Source organism: Pseudorasbora parva, chromosome 20 (genome assembly GCF_024679245.1).
Source record: "Pseudorasbora parva isolate DD20220531a chromosome 20, ASM2467924v1, whole genome shotgun sequence".
Lineage (NCBI taxonomy): Eukaryota > Metazoa > Chordata > Actinopteri > Cypriniformes > Gobionidae > Pseudorasbora > Pseudorasbora parva.
Genome location: NC_090191.1, coordinates 4300579 through 4316713, shown reverse-complemented (window position 1 = coordinate 4316713; position 16135 = coordinate 4300579). Strand labels below are relative to the sequence as shown.

The window sequence follows — 16135 nt, the reverse complement described above, 5'->3', positions numbered from 1 at the left end:
ACAGTCAGAACACACTATAACTGCCGCTGCAGGAGTCCTGGAGCCCATCGCTATTGTGATGTCACAGTCAGAACACACTATAACTGCCGCTGCAGGAGTCCTGGAGCCCATCTCTATTGTGATGTCACAGTCAGAACACACTATAACTGACGCTGCAGGAGTCCTGGAGCCCATCGCTATTGTGATGTCACAGTCAGAACACACTATAACTGCCGCTGCAGGAGTCCTGGAGCCCATCGCTATTGTGATGTCACAGTCAGAACACACTTTAACTGCCGCTGCAGGAGTCCTGGAGTCCATCTCTATTGTGATGTCACAGTCAGAACACACTATAACTGACGCTGCAGGAGTCCTGGAGCTCATCACTATTGTGATGTCACAGTCAGAACACACTATAACTGACGCTGCAGGAGTCCTGGAGCCCATCGCTATTGTGATGTCACAGTCAGAACACACTATAACTGCCGCTGCAGGAGTCCTGGAGCCCATCGCTATTGTGATGTCACAGTCAGAACACACTATAACTGCCGCTGCAGGAGTCCTGGAGTCCATCTCTATTGTGATGTCACAGTCAGAACACACTATAACTGACGCTGCAGGAGTCCTGGAGCTCATCTCTATTGTGATGTCTCAGTCAGAACACACTATAACTGCCGCTGCAGGAGTCCTGGAGCCCATCGCTATTGTGATGTCACAGTCAGAACACACTATAACTGCCGCTGCAGGAGTCCTGGAGCCCATCGCTATCGTGATGTCACAGTCAGAACACACTATAACTGCCGCTGCAGGAGTCCTGGAGCCCATCGCTATCGTGATGTCACAGTCAGAACACACTATAACTGCCGCTGCAGGAGTCCTGGAGCCCATCTCTATTGTGATGTCTAAGTCAGAACACACTATAACTGACGCTGCAGGAGTCCTGGAGCCCATCGCTATTGTGATGTCACAGTCAGAACACACTATAACTGCCGCTGCAGGAGTCCTGGAGTCCATCTCTATTGTGATGTCACAGTCAGAACACACTATAACTGCCGCTGCAGGAGTCCTGGAGCCCATTGCTATTGTGATGTCACAGTCAGAACACACTATAACTGCCGCTGCAGGAGTCCTGGAGCCCATCGCTATTGTGATGTCACAGTCAGAACACACTATAACTGCCGCTGCAGGAGTCCTGGAGTCCATCTCTATTGTGATGTCACAGTCAGAACACACTATAACTGCTACTGCAGGAGTCCTGGAGCCCATCGCTATTGTGATGTCTCAGTCAGAACACACTATAACTGACGCTGCAGGAGTCCTGGAGCCCATCGCTATTGTGATGTCACAGTCAGAACACACTATAACTGACGCTGCAGGAGTCCTGGAGCTCATCGCTATTGTGATGTCACAGTCAGAACACACTATAACTGCCGCTGCAGGAGTCCTGGAGCCCATCGCTATTGTGATGTCACAGTCAGAACACACTATAACTGCTACTGCAGGAGTCCTGGAGCCCATCGCTATTGTGATGTCACAGTCAGAACACACTATAACTGACGCTGCAGGAGTCCTGGAGCTCATCACTATTGTGATGTCACAGTCAGAACACACTATAACTGACGCTGCAGGAGTCCTGGAGCCCATCGCTATTGTGATGTCACAGTCAGAACACACTATAACTGACGCTGCAGGAGTCCTGGAGCTCATCGCTATTGTGATGTCACAGTCAGAACACACTATAACTGCCGCTGCAGGAGTCCTGGAGCCCATCGCTATCGTGATGTCACAGTCAGAACACACTATAACTGCCGCTGCAGGAGTCCTGGAGCCCATCGCTATTGTGATGTCACAGTCAGAACACACTTTAACTGCCGCTGCAGGAGTCCTGGAGCCCATCGCTATTGTGATGTCACAGTCAGAACACACTTTAACTGCCGCTGCAGGAGTCCTGGAGCCCATCACTATTGTGATGTCACAGTCAGAACACACTATAACTGCCGCTGCAGGAGTCCTGAAGCCCATCACTATTGTGATGTCACAGTCAGAACACACTATAACTGCCGCTGCAGGAGTCCTGGAGCCCATCACTATTGTGATGTCACAGTCAGAACACACTATAACTGACGCTGCAGGAGTCCTGGAGCCCATCGCTATTGTGATGTCTCAGTCAGAACACACTATAACTGACGCTGCAGGAGTCCTGGAGCCCATCTCTATTGTGATGTCACAGTCAGAACACACTATAACTGCCGCTGCAGGAGTCCTGGAGCCCATCGCTATTGTGATGTCACAGTCAGAACACACTATAACTGACGCTGCAGGAGTCCTGAAGTCCATCGCTATTGTGATGTCTAAGTCAGAACACACTATAACTGACGCTGCAGGAGTCCTGGAGCCCATCTCTATTGTGATGTCACAGTCAGAACACACTATAACTGCCGCTGCAGGAGTCCTGGAGCCCATCGCTATTGTGATGTCACAGTCAGAACACACTATAACTGACGCTGCAGGAGTCCTGAAGTCCATCGCTATTGTGATGTCTAAGTCAGAACACACTATAACTGACGCTGCAGGAGTCCTGGAGTCCATCGCTATTGTGATGTCACAGTCAGAACACACTATAACTGCCGCTGCAGGAGTCCTGGAGCCCATCGCTATTGTGATGTCACAGTTCCAAACCTGAATGAATTTATTTGTAACATTAAAGAAAATAATTTGAGTCTGATTTTTTTGTTCATTTTTTTTTTGTTCATATGATATTCAATAATAGCCAAAATGGCTTGGTTGCCAACATTCTTCAAAAGATCTTCTTTTGTGTTTCATGTACAACTTTTAAAACCGACAAAAAAAAAAAAAATGATGACAACATAATGAAAGTAGAAGTTTTTTAAAGTAGAGCTCTTTAGCTCCGCCCAGACGATATGCCTCCAGCTGCTCGGTTTTATTCAGAAAGACTCTGTGAATCATTTCTTTCTTTTATAAATATAATAAAACTAAAGACTTTTCAGAGATATGAAGGATGTGATACTACTAGGGCTGGGCAAGTCAACACGTTATTATCGTGTTTACACATTAATTAATTAACGCCGACAATTATTTTGTCGCGCATTAACGTAGTTATTTATTATTATATTGAAAGCCTGTTGCTCACTGCCTCTGAATACACATACAGACAAGCATTGGTCACAGGAGAATACAGTGCTGTCTGTAGCCTAAGCCAAGGGCTTGACATTTGTTGTCTGGGACAAATAAAATATTAAAATATCCAGAAATGGTAGAATGATTCAGTTTTTTTGTTTTGTTTTTATTATATGCAATGTAAACAGCGATTGATAATGGAGTGTATCTCTGCCCCTGGTAACAAAGTCGCATTGAGGCTCGCGCTGCCTGTCTCTTTGTGAGAGACATTTGTGGATAAATCAAAAAGTGAGCAGCAATATAAACTCACAGAAGAACCATACTGAGGTTAAAACTTATTTTTGTAGTGTTTGATATTTATGATTTATGATATTGTTAATAACACAAGTTGACTTTACAATCGGGAATTGTGTAGCATGAATGGTGTAGCCTAGTTCTATAAACAGTAGCCTAATTAAAATTAATTTACTTAAATTTTTAGACCCAAACAACTTTTTTTGTTCCATTTCACTGACGGAAATATGTTTTGTACTGAATGATTCAGCGTTTTGACTAAATCATTTGAATGAACGACTCGATGACTCTCTCATTAAGATGATCACTTGCTGCCCCCTTATTGGCGGTTTAGTTTCATGTTTAAAAGTATGATTGCATGTTTTTATTTAAAACATCGATCTTATAACATTATTTATTGCGGCTGTATTTTTGCAGTTTAAATTATTTAATTTGATTGGTAACAGCCTATAGTGTGTTAGTATTATAACTGAATTTAATCAAATGTAAGAATTTAACATGAAAGATGATGCATACATTTAATAAGATTTAAAAAAAAATGGCCGTCATAAAATTAAATAATGCCCAGGGGTGAATATCACAAATATGCAGATTTAAGTAGGCCTATGTAAAAGCTGATAGAACACTAATGAGAATATTGCTTCAGAATCAATACATGTATACCCCCCCCCCCCCCCCACACACACACACACATTGTACAGTACATACAATTTGCCATGTATTCTACCTGACAGGCCCGAAGTTTATCAATATCAAATAAAATTGTGACATTTGTGACTGCTCAGCGTGCACCAAAATGTTATAATGTTATGATTGAGGCCCTAGACATAACCTGTTTTTTTAAATACCAAACCAAACAAAACGTTAATGCCCTAACACTGGCAAATACTTTTGGTTTTATATTTAATTTCATTAAATTAATGTTTAAATTGATTTTTACAAGAAATATTGTAACTGTTACTAACTTTTAACTGCTGTAAAAAGCACCTTATTTGAAAGTGTTTGCAAACCATGTTATTGCACTTTTGTTCATATAGCAGCACTTTTAAAATAAAAGTATGCAATACACTACTTTTGTATTCATTATTGAATTTTGCGCATAATGTGATTAATCGCAGACAACTCATGCGATTAATCGGGATTAAACATTTTAATCGTTGCCCAGCACTAAATACTAGAGGCACTGAAGATAGACAGAAACTGAGTGTGATACCACCTTAAATTTAAGGTGATTTAGTACCATAACAATAATCAGCACATTACACAGTCTCTCAAACATGAGGTGTTTCCTGTCGGTGAAATTCATTCCACACTGATGACGGACACAAAAAAAAGTTCTCATAAATGAATACTCATGTGGTACTCCAGGGTAGCCTAGAAATCTAGACGCACCCTAGCGGCAGCAAATCTAATCTGCCGCGAGTGCCGTCTAGCAACTCTCAATACAGTTCTGCTGTAAAAAAACAAACTCTGGTCAGGCCAATCACATTGTGTATAGAGTCGGTGGGCGGGGCTTAACATAATAATGGCAGAGTTGTGCTTGCGTGCTACTAGTAAACAGAAGCTGGCGAACGGCGGTCTTTCGAATCAGCTTTGACCGCGACTCTGGAAGACTTGGAGTTAAGCTTTTCTCTGAGAAAAGAACAAAGAACGGCACTGAAGTCATTCTTAAGAAAGAAAGATGTGTTCGGAGTTTGCCATTCGGATACGGTGCAAGTTTAATCAAATATAGCTCAACTACACATTGCCCTGGTTGGTTAAAGCACTACCAATTGCTTGCAGAGGGAGTTTGAAAGACAAACGTCTATCCCGCCCCTCGGATTGAGCTGTCAATGGTGAGTTTCCAGACCAAACATCTTGATGTGGGTCTGGCATGTGAGGCTAACACCAGGGCAATTATATACCTAAAACTTTACCCAGAGTGATCACATGTAAACGGCTCCTATCCAGAGTGAACTGTCATGTGCGCGTCAAGTCTTCCTTTTAGGTTGTAACTCTTTCCACACTGAGGGCAGGTGTAAGGCTTCTCTCCAGTGTGAACACTCATGTGGACTTTAAAGGTTCCTTTTAGAGTGAAACTCTTTCCACACTGTTGGCAGGTGTAAGGTTTCTCTCCCGTATGAATTCTCATGTGGACTTTAACGTTTGCTTTTTGACTGAAACTCTTTCCACACTGTTGGCATGTGTAAGGCTTCTCTCCAGTGTGAACTCTCATGTGGTCTTTAAGGCATCTTTTTTGGAGGAAACATTTTCCACACTGTTGGCATGTGTAAGGCTTCTCTCCAGTGTGATATCTTATGTGGTCTTTAAGGCATCTTTTTTGGAGGAAACGTTTTCCACACTGTAGGCAGGTGTAAGGCTTCTCTCCAGTGTGATTTCTCATGTGATCTAAAAAGTTGTGTTTATGAGTGATACTCTTTCCACACTGTTGGCAGGTGTAAGGTTTCTCGCCGGTGTGAATTCTCATGTGTCTGTTAAGGTTGTTTTTTGTAGTGAAGTGGTTTCCACACTCTTTGCAGGTGAAATTCTTTTCACCCCTTTTTTGTGTCTTTTTAGCCTGTGAGCAACTAAACGTTTTTTCTCTTGTTATGAAATCATGATTCGTATGTCGATCTTCCATTTCATTCAGTTCTTCACTCTCCTCTTTCAGCACCGTCAGGTCTAAGGCGAAAAGAGACAAATGCACATTAACACCAGTTTAACGGACATTTTAGTTTTTTGTAAAAGCAGCAAACAAAACATTTAACCATGTAAAGCATCACAACCAAAGGAAAAGGGGACCAGAGGGCCCAGAAGTTTATGGGGGGACATTGATAATGATATGAAGCCAGACTAAACTTTAGTTTAGTTCTCTCGTCGCTCATTAAGTGTGTTGTGCTCGCGCTCTAGCGCTGTGTGATCTCTCTCTCTCCCTCTTCTGGATTGCAAAAAGCAAAAATGTAAGACACAGTTTAACATTATCTCTTATTACACGGCTCTGTGGAATACTTCTGATTGGTCAATCGCACATTCCAGTGGTATGTTATTCCCAGATAACAACCGCCAAAGTGAATAGCACACTGCTCATCCGGGTATTACGAGTTATATTGGCCGGTTACTTCTTATATGCTTAACGTGTCACTCCACTGTCGTTGACTGTCTAGCCCCATCTTGTGACTGAAAAACACTTCACCACAGGTTAAAATGGAAGACTTCGGCATTCATTTGAACATATTTGGTACAAACAAATCTTTTCAGCAATAAAGGCTTAAAATATGCTTAAAATAGTTTTGAACTGTTTTTCTTTGTGGAAGAGCTAATAAAATATTTAAATTCAAGACAATATTTTGTGTGTAATTTATTTGTGACAAGTAGCCATGCAATAAGCTTGTGGAGTCAGGGTCCTGATCACTCTCCGGGGGTTTATTCTGCGATAACAACCAGCTGGATGAACATTATCCATTACATATAGAAATGGCTGTCAAGATAATATATATATATATATATATATATATATATATATATATATATATATATATATATATATATATATATATATATATATATATATATATATTAGGGCCGGGACTTTAACGCGTTAATTAAGATTGATTAATTAATTACGTGACTTTAACGCGTTAATTAATTACGCAAAAAAAATTAAAAAATTTTTTTTAAACACACTTATTTTTGCACCGCGGAACGTTTTCCAATGAACGAGTTTCGACGGACCGATTATACTGGAACACCAACTAGCGCTCCGGAGTCACGACAACAACAAACCACAGACCGTAAAAAACAAACCATGAGTGAACATGAACGAAGAAGCTGATGAGACTGCTTTGCTTGGACCCGTGGATGGGAAATTTTGTTTTAAAAAACGAAAGAATGGAAGCGTCGTCAAGAGCATGGTTGTGTGCAAGCTATACAACAAGGAATTTGCGTATCACTGCAGCACATCGAGCCTCAAATATCACAAATATGCTTTTGCTACACTTAATGGCAAACATTGCGCTGGTCTGCTGGACTGAAATAAATAAACAATATTTTGTTGATTAAGCTTATGTATTCAGTCATTATTCAATGGTATACTAAAAATACATGTGAAAAATTACTTCTCACTGTTCTCAGGTCAAATATTTATATGCAATTAAAATGTGATTAATTTCGATTAATTCATTACAAAGCCTCTAATTAATTAGATTAATTTTTTTAATCGAGTCCCGGCCCTAATATATATATATATATATATATATATATATATATATATATATATATATATATATATATATATATATATATATATATATATATATATATATATAAAATAGTAACGCACATGTATTTTCTAAATTTCTCTTGTACGAACTCACTTAAATAGGATCATTTAGCTTTGACACCAAATCTTTATGATCATCTGGTCTGTCTGCTCCTCACTCTCTGATGAATGAAATCTGAGCGACTCTCGTTTGGTTCATGCTGTAAGAAAATATCGATACACGTGAATATTGCAATAATATGTTTGGCGATACTGTATCCATTCTCAAAAACACTGTATCGATATTTACATATTTATTTATTTACATCCAAGAGTCGTGGCTTTGTTTTCGGTTTAAACCACAGACTGTATACAACCCAACCGCTAGATGGCAGTGTTAGATCTCAGAAAGTAACTGACGCGGAGCTGGACAAGCGTAAAGTGAAGGTGCGTGCATCGCTAGTGTTTGCATTCGCAAACCCAGCTCTCAAGACGATAAAATTATTCCACTCCTGCAGTATACAGAGCTGAAGTGTGGACTCATTTGTGCTTCAGCTATAAAGAAGCCACAAAGAAAATCAAGTCATTTTGTTTGCAAAATAGGCAAAGTTAAAATCTAATACTCTGGAAACACATTGAATCGGAGAGCTCACTTAACATCCGGACGTCACCCGCGGCCGCGCTGCTGAGAAAAGTTTTCGAATGTACACAAGGCTTTCCTCTCAGTAACAAAATAAACACACAGCAAAACTGACAGCGGTGGCAGATGAACGAAAAATCATAGCGATGTGGATATGGATGCACCAGCTCTGCAGTTCAGTACTTGAAATAGCACTTTATACAATAGACTGTTTTAAAGAAAATAGCTTTACTGCATTAAATATAAAACAAACAGTCATTCAGTCATGGAATGGATTATGCACTTCCTGTTGTTAGTCACTGCTATACTGTGAAACTTTAAAACATTTAGACAAAGAATCCTGCAGTCACTTTACTATTTACTGCACAAAATAGTGATTAGTGATAGATAATAAATAAAATACTTGTCATGTTTTATGCATATGGTTGTGTTCTTTATTCTTTTAAATTAATTCTTTCTTTAAAAAAACAAAAGAAATATCGCAATATATTGTCCCTCTTACAATATCACAATATATTGTATCGTAACCCCCGTATCATTATACATATTGTATCACCAGATTCTTCAGTCAGACACGTTCAGTTTTTAATTGTCAGCTTTCTAATTGAACTAAATGAATTTATTACTTTAAAAAATCAAAACGAATGTGAGGTGAGGTGAGGTGGTGCCGGGTGGGCAAGTGATGCAACCGGTAGGCGTTGCTTGAGAGTAGGGCTTCGCTGCCGAACACAACCATATTCATAAAACATGACAAGTATTTTACTTAATTAATACAGTATCATATTCATAAAACATGACAAGTATTTTACTTAATTAATACAGTATCATTTATATCACTAATCACTATTTTGTTTAAGTGCATTCTTAAATTAGTTTCATTGAAATTAAAATTTTAAGTTAATTCAATGAACATTTTTTGAGATTCACAAACCTTTATTAAAATATTATTAAAAGATTTTATAAGCATATTGGATAATTGTGTTTTATTTCTGATGACACAGTGAAACATGCCAAATAGTGCTTTTTCATGAATTATCAAATTTTTTATGTGGTTCAGATACAATAATATTTTAAGTTTCTCTTTATTAAACAAATTTCCTTCATTGTATCAACTCAAATTTTTAATTTCAATAAACTCAAAACTTTAAGGCAACCAGGTTACTTACTTTTTTAAGTTAAACCAACAAAAAACAACTTTTTTTTTTTTACAGTGTGGGAGTAACGATCCGATTCCCAAAACGATTCTTCACATGCTTTTTTGGTAACTAATTATCCTGCTGGGCAAATACATTTAGTTAGAATATCTTTTTGACAGTATTGCCATATTAAAAATAATATATTTTTTAATAATTATATTTTTACAATATTTTTATTATATTAACAAAGTTATATTCAGGATTAACAATCTCTGAATGAAACATGGTAAACCATACAATTGCAAAGAACAATCATTAATAATAAACAGTTTACATTAGAACATTTACAGTTAGAACATTTCAACAAAAAGTCTTTAAACCAAAAAAAAGTTTCCTTTCAAGTCAAGTCAAATTTTATTTTTATAGCACATTTAAAAGCAACAGAGTTACGGCAGGTCGTAGTTTGTCCATTTTATCTTTAAATTCACCCTTCACCGCGAGTTTGATTGACAGTTGATCTGACCAATCACATCGCCGAATCTGCCAGTTTGTCCGACAAAGCAGTCAGGAGAGATTAATGTTGGTGGACTTGAATTTGAAAACGGTGTGTACTTGACGTCTTTCCGTGGTTGAAACAACATTTCTTTAAGTGTTCATACATTTAATGTATGCTTATCAATGAACTAGGCGTAAGAGGTGATTGGTTCACGAGCAGGTTTGACTAAGGCGCTAGTGATCACGACACATTAAAGAGCCACACAAAATGCTATTTGTGGTTACATTTCTTTAAAAAAAACACAACATTTTAAAGTTTAGACTTTGTTTCATATCGAAAGTAACTTGCTCTGTCCTGTCTGTCGGCGTGTTGTCAGTATCATCTGTCTGTCGGCGTGTTGTATCCTCTTTGCTCCGCGATGCATTTTCTATGTGAGAACGTGTATGTGGTGTGAGAGGCCCATGGCGTGTCGGACAGAGCAACAGTAACTAAAGGGATAGGGCTTTGCGAACGGTCAGTATGAACGTTCGTCTATCAACATGTTTTTCTGTGTGGCCAGTGACCGCAGCGCGCTTACGGTGGTGAAGTGGCAGTTTGAATTGAACAAAGAATCGATTCTGAATTTTTGAGAATCGATTCTGAATCGATAGATAAAGAATCGCGATGCATCAACCTTTTCTCCCACCCCTAATTCTCAGAGTTGTTGTCTTTCATCCACATGAACAAAAAAATACATTTTCTGGCTTTTCAAAAAGACACCAACTTCTAAAATAATTTCACATTTCTTCTACATAAATGACCAAATTTAAATAAACATTCATCTTTCCAGCGGCAGGGTATCTGCATTGTTTCACCAAGTCCAATTTAAGACTTTTATGACCTTTTTAAGACCATTATAAATTAAATTTAAGACCTATATTGCACCAAAAAAAACATGCTTAGTTAATACAGAATCACTAAAGTACTTGCAAAGCGAATTAATTTATTTAAATTGAACAAAGTATTAGTAATCTTATTATTCATAGCTCAATCCCACCAGGATTAGCATTTTATATATATATATACACACACACATTAATTTTTTTTTTGTTGATCAAAATTATTATTATTATTTTATTTTTTTGTGGTAGTCACTTCCATAAATTTGCAAACGTTTACATTTTTTCATAATTAGGATGCCACGTTAACCATAACAGTAGTCACATATGGCAATAAAACATGCATGAATCTGGTTTGGTATTACAAAAAAAAAAAAAAGGCTGGTCCAGTGGTGTGCTATCTATCTTTAATAACACGATCGCTTGAGGTCATAGGTGCTGATTTATGTTTTCCTCCGTGGGTGCTCATGGGCGTCTGCGCCCTTTTAAAAAAAAGACGTTAAAAAAGTAGTCAAACATTTTTTGCATTTCAGAACCTTAGGAAATGGACAGCGGCCGACACGAACACACACACACACACACACCTATTTAATTGATAATAAAGCCGTAAAGTAGCATATCTTTCTAAATCAGGACAGCGCCACTTCTCACAAACACAGACAGGTTTGGAGATGAAAAGTTTAACTGAGACGTAACCGCGATAAATTAAGAATCAATGTCACAAAAGTCCACACAGTAAAATTGGTGGATAGGATATTGGAGCAGGTGACTGACAGCGACACATAGCACCAACTGTGTGTTTTTGAAGCCTTGATTGTGTTTACAGTGTGCAATATAACGAGTTCATGTTTCGCGTGTAAAAAAACACAGTATTTTTCACACAATTGACTTATCTGAACAGCGCTGTTTCCTCTGTCCTAAAAACGGCCTGAGGATTTCCTTGTTCTATGTAGTCCCTCCTTCAGAAACACGTAATGAGTTCTGATTGGGCCAGTGCTTCCCGTGTTGTGATTGGACAGCAGCTTAGCGCACTTTGCCCGGAAAGGTCCCGCCAAGACCACTCCCCCTTTTTATGTATTGTACGCTCAAATTCAAAGTGTCAGAAGCGAATTGTCCATCAGCGGTGATCGCGCTCTTTTGAACTCAGAATAACCGTCAAATGTAAAACGACGCTGATCGTCAGGCTCAGTTTCTTTCTTTTTTTTTTTTACAATACATTACAATCACTCCAAAATAGATGATACCTGCATGACGAGCTGCACTTTCTTTGCGTGCCTGCTTAGCCTTACGCTAAGGAACCCCTGAAGGATGCGTTTCGTTTCGGCGACATCAGATCAATGCGTAGTAAAGTTGTATCTCATTCATAAAACCGGTATGTAATCTCTTCATTCAAATATTCAGAGGGTGGGCGTGACTCAGGTTTAAACGGGGATATTAATTGGTTTTACTACAGGTGCATGACAATTGTTATATCCAATGGACAAACAGCCTAGTATTTTGCTGCTCTTGATTGGTGGACAAGCATATGATTTGGAGGCCCCGCCTCCAAGCCCGAGGCCCTAGGCAACTGCCTTCTCCGCCTATAGGCAGCGCCGGTGTCATGACAAATCCTGTCCGCTATGAAATTGTGTCCGCAAGGACCCTCAGAGCAATTCTATTGGCTGAAAGAAATTTGAATAGGTAATCTGCTCAGAGCCTGATTACAATTCTTACAAAATCGTGTTTAGATTTTTGCTTTTTAAATTGTGTTAAAATAGTCTTTAATATCTTACAAATCATATGTTTCATATACTAGTAGAATATAACTGAAGCTATAAGTGCTTATGTAAGTATATAAGATATATACAAGCATATCTTGTATAAAATCTATTTATTTTGTGCACCTGTTCTATATATTGCTGGGTTTTCTTTTTAATTCTTTATTATTTACATTATAGTCATGATTTTGTATTGGTTTAGTTTATCAGTCAAAATAATTCAGAACATGTTTTTGCTCCTATAGCAATCAATTACATATTTCAAATAAATGTTTTTCGTGTGTATGCGTGTACTTAGTATGGCAATGAATTCATAGTTTATTTTTAACCATGTATAACAACTTTTGATCAGGCATTTGAAACCGCTACCAGCGGACACAATTTCATAGGCGGACAGGATTTGTCATGACACCGGCCCTGTAGAAGTCAAAAGTTTTCAAGTAATAAAGTAATCAAGTAAACTGGTCAGTAATAAAGTCTATACTTATAAACAAATGACAATAGACTATAGTCAGAATAGGACAAATTAATACAACATAAAGATACATATCTACAAACAGTGCTTTTAGGGTAAGAGCTTTTTTCCCCGTTTGTGTTGTTAAGCTATATTAGTTTGCTTTCACTTTGAGAACTTACTACTGCCCAGATACAGAACTTACTGACATTTACAGTCCCAAACATTTTTACTCAACTAAGGATTTGGACATATGCATAATGTGTGTATTTGATCGTTCAAGAGTAGGCTAATGAGCCTAGAAATAGACACATTCAGTACACTCGCGCGAGCGCTGACAGGCAGCAAACACACGCCGTCTGACATCGGAGTTTACATCACTGTTATTAACTCTTTAGTGCAATCGGGTATATTATATTTTTATTGGGTCATTATGCAAGATTGTGAGAAAGGTTCGCCTTCGCTTTCACGATCGCGAAACTGGATAGAATTGTCAGCTGAAGAATAAAATCCGTAATACAGCAAACAATAGTTGGACTAGTGAAAGAAAGAACTACAACACTCCAGAATAAACACACGCACGCAAGCCGCAGAAGGCGGGAGCTTTTCAATGAGGTAGGGTTACATGGACGTAGGAAAATTAAGACCTTTTTAACATTAGAACTTACTTTTTAGGCCTTACATTTGTTTTTATGGTTTTATGACCTTGTATGGAAAATCCGGACGTTTTTATGACTTTTTATGGCCTTAAATTCTTATTGTTAAACTTATGACTTTTTACCCCACGGAAACCCTGAGCGGTTAAGTACCCCTTTAACAAATATATTTTAGGAATATATCAATATTTTTAATACACAATGCAGTTTGTAATTATATTTTTTTGGGTGGGTGGGTGGGTGGGCGGGGGCACAACCTTCAAATGGGTTCTGATAAAAATGAAACCAACCTGTTTCTTCATCTTTCACTGTCAGTGTTTCTTCAATCTTCACGTCTTCACTCTCCTCTTTAATAAACACCATCTTTATATCTTCACTCTCCTCTTTAATAAACTCCATCTTTATATCTTCACTCTCCTCTTTAATAAACCCCTTGTCAAAAAATCCTTAAGGATTTTTAATGGAAATCTGTTAGGGGTGTGCACGAATATTCGAATAGTCGAATATTCGATCTGTAATTAACATTCGAAAACTAAAAATACTATTCAAATTTTATTTTGTTAATTGGCTGGCAGTAAATGCAGTTGTAGCAGATATCAAGTGGTACCCTCAGGACAGAAGGACAGCCAAACATGGATGAGATGAAGGACGTGCATTTATTTACTTTAAAGAAAAACTAGGTTGGAGCAAAATTAGAAAACACACACACACTGGAAGGCCTACTGTTTCACTCCGCACTTCCCCCGCTGCATTCAGTCAGACTGAGCGCGAACGCTTACGCCGCATTCACACGGAGCGTAGGCGTTAACGCTTGACGGAGGGCGTGGCTGAAGCTAGGTGCTGACGCGATCGTCATAGTGACAACAGCCAATCACATTAACTTGCCGCTTGGACCAAAACACAACACAAAAAAGCGCCTTTTTTGGTTGTATGTGCGAGTACGATTGCCCGTGTAGTTGTTGTCAGCGCACTGCACAGGTGCACGAAGCTGTTAAGTACATTAAATCCCGAAAAAGCGCCTACAGCGGGAAGAATATCACGTAGTGGTCCAGGAGCTGCGTCTGGATTTTTAACGGTCTATGGTCTGGATGGTTCACGGAGCAGTAATGAACGCAATTGGCTAGCGTCTGCTGTAGGATATTTGCATACGGCGATCTGATTGGATGACGCCTGCGCTGGCGCTTGAAAAGTTGAGAATTCTTCAACTTCTGCCGCTTGCAACGCGAGTGAAGCGCCGCGACGGAACCCACAATTCAGTTCGGCAACGGATGATGTCACCCATTCAAAGTAAATGGGAAGCGTTAACGCCTACGCTCCGTGTGAATGCGGCGTTAAAGGGGAAGCGGATAACGCATCCTAACGCCGCATTCACACGGAGCGTAGGCGTTAACGCTTCCCATTTACTTTGAATGGGTGACATCATCCGTTGCCGAACTGAATTGTGGGTTCCGTCGCGGCGCTTCACTCGCGTTGCAAGCGGCAGAAGTTGAAGAATTCTCAACTTTTCAAGCGCCAGCGCAGGCGTCATCCAATCAGATCGCCGTATGCAAATATCCTACAGCAGACGCTAGCCAATTGCGTTCATTACTGCTCCGTGAACCATCCAGACCATAGACCGTTAAAAATCCAGACGCAGCTCCTGGACCACTACGTGATATTCTTCCCGCTGTAGGCGCTTTTTCGGGATTTAATGTACTTAACAGCTTCGTGCACCTGTGCAGTGCGCTGACAACAACTACACGGGCAATCGTACTCGCACATACAACCAAAAAAGGCGCTTTTTTGTGTTGTGTTTTGGTCCAAGCGGCAAGTTAATGTGATTGGCTGTTGTCACTATGACGATCGCGTCAGCACCTAGCTTCAGCCACGCCCTCCGTCAAGCGTTAACGCCTACGCTCCGTGTGAATGCGGCGTAAGGTGCGCCACTAATTAAGGCCCCACCTACAACAATTGGTAGGAACTCCCGACTGGAACCATTGAAAATTATACATAAATAACAATGAAAGGGTAACATTAAGTTGTGATGAAGTTAAAACATTTACAAAAATATTTATTTCAACACAAATAAGTTAAGGTAAAATAAAATAATAAAAGTAGGATGACATAAAATAAAAAGTCACAAGCAACTGGCTACACAGTGCATCCATGAGAAATCCCTCTAAATCTCGCAGTTATATCTCAATCCACTGGGTGGCGTTGTGGAGCAGGTTAATAATTTAAGTGCATTTGATCACAATGTCGTCGTCTGCCTCGCAATGTTTGTAATTAACGTTACTTCGATGAAAATTGAAAATGCTGTTTGCACTATGATGAAAATGCACAAAATGGAGTTACTTTTGATGAAATCAATTACTGAAACTGAGTTATAATGATATCACCACCACAAACGAGAATCACATGAAATCCAAACACCAGTGGAATGAGCGATCACTGCTCAGGAGTGCAGGTAAGCTCATCTGTAGCTAAGTTA

The 16135-nt window shown here is 39.2% G+C and overlaps 1 protein-coding gene across 1 annotated transcript in view; it reads right to left on the bottom strand.

Annotated features, from left to right (window-relative positions):
* Positions 1–4382: 4382 nt before the first annotated feature.
* LOC137049980 (zinc finger protein 260-like) overlaps positions 4383–16135 on the bottom strand; it is a 33490-nt gene continuing 21737 nt past the window's right edge. Inside the window, exon 2 of the mRNA XM_067428729.1 lies at positions 4383–6072. Within this exon, the coding sequence (XP_067284830.1) occupies positions 5354–6072 (719 nt within the window). The 3' untranslated portion in view covers positions 4383–5353. The remainder of the gene's footprint in view (positions 6073–16135) is intronic.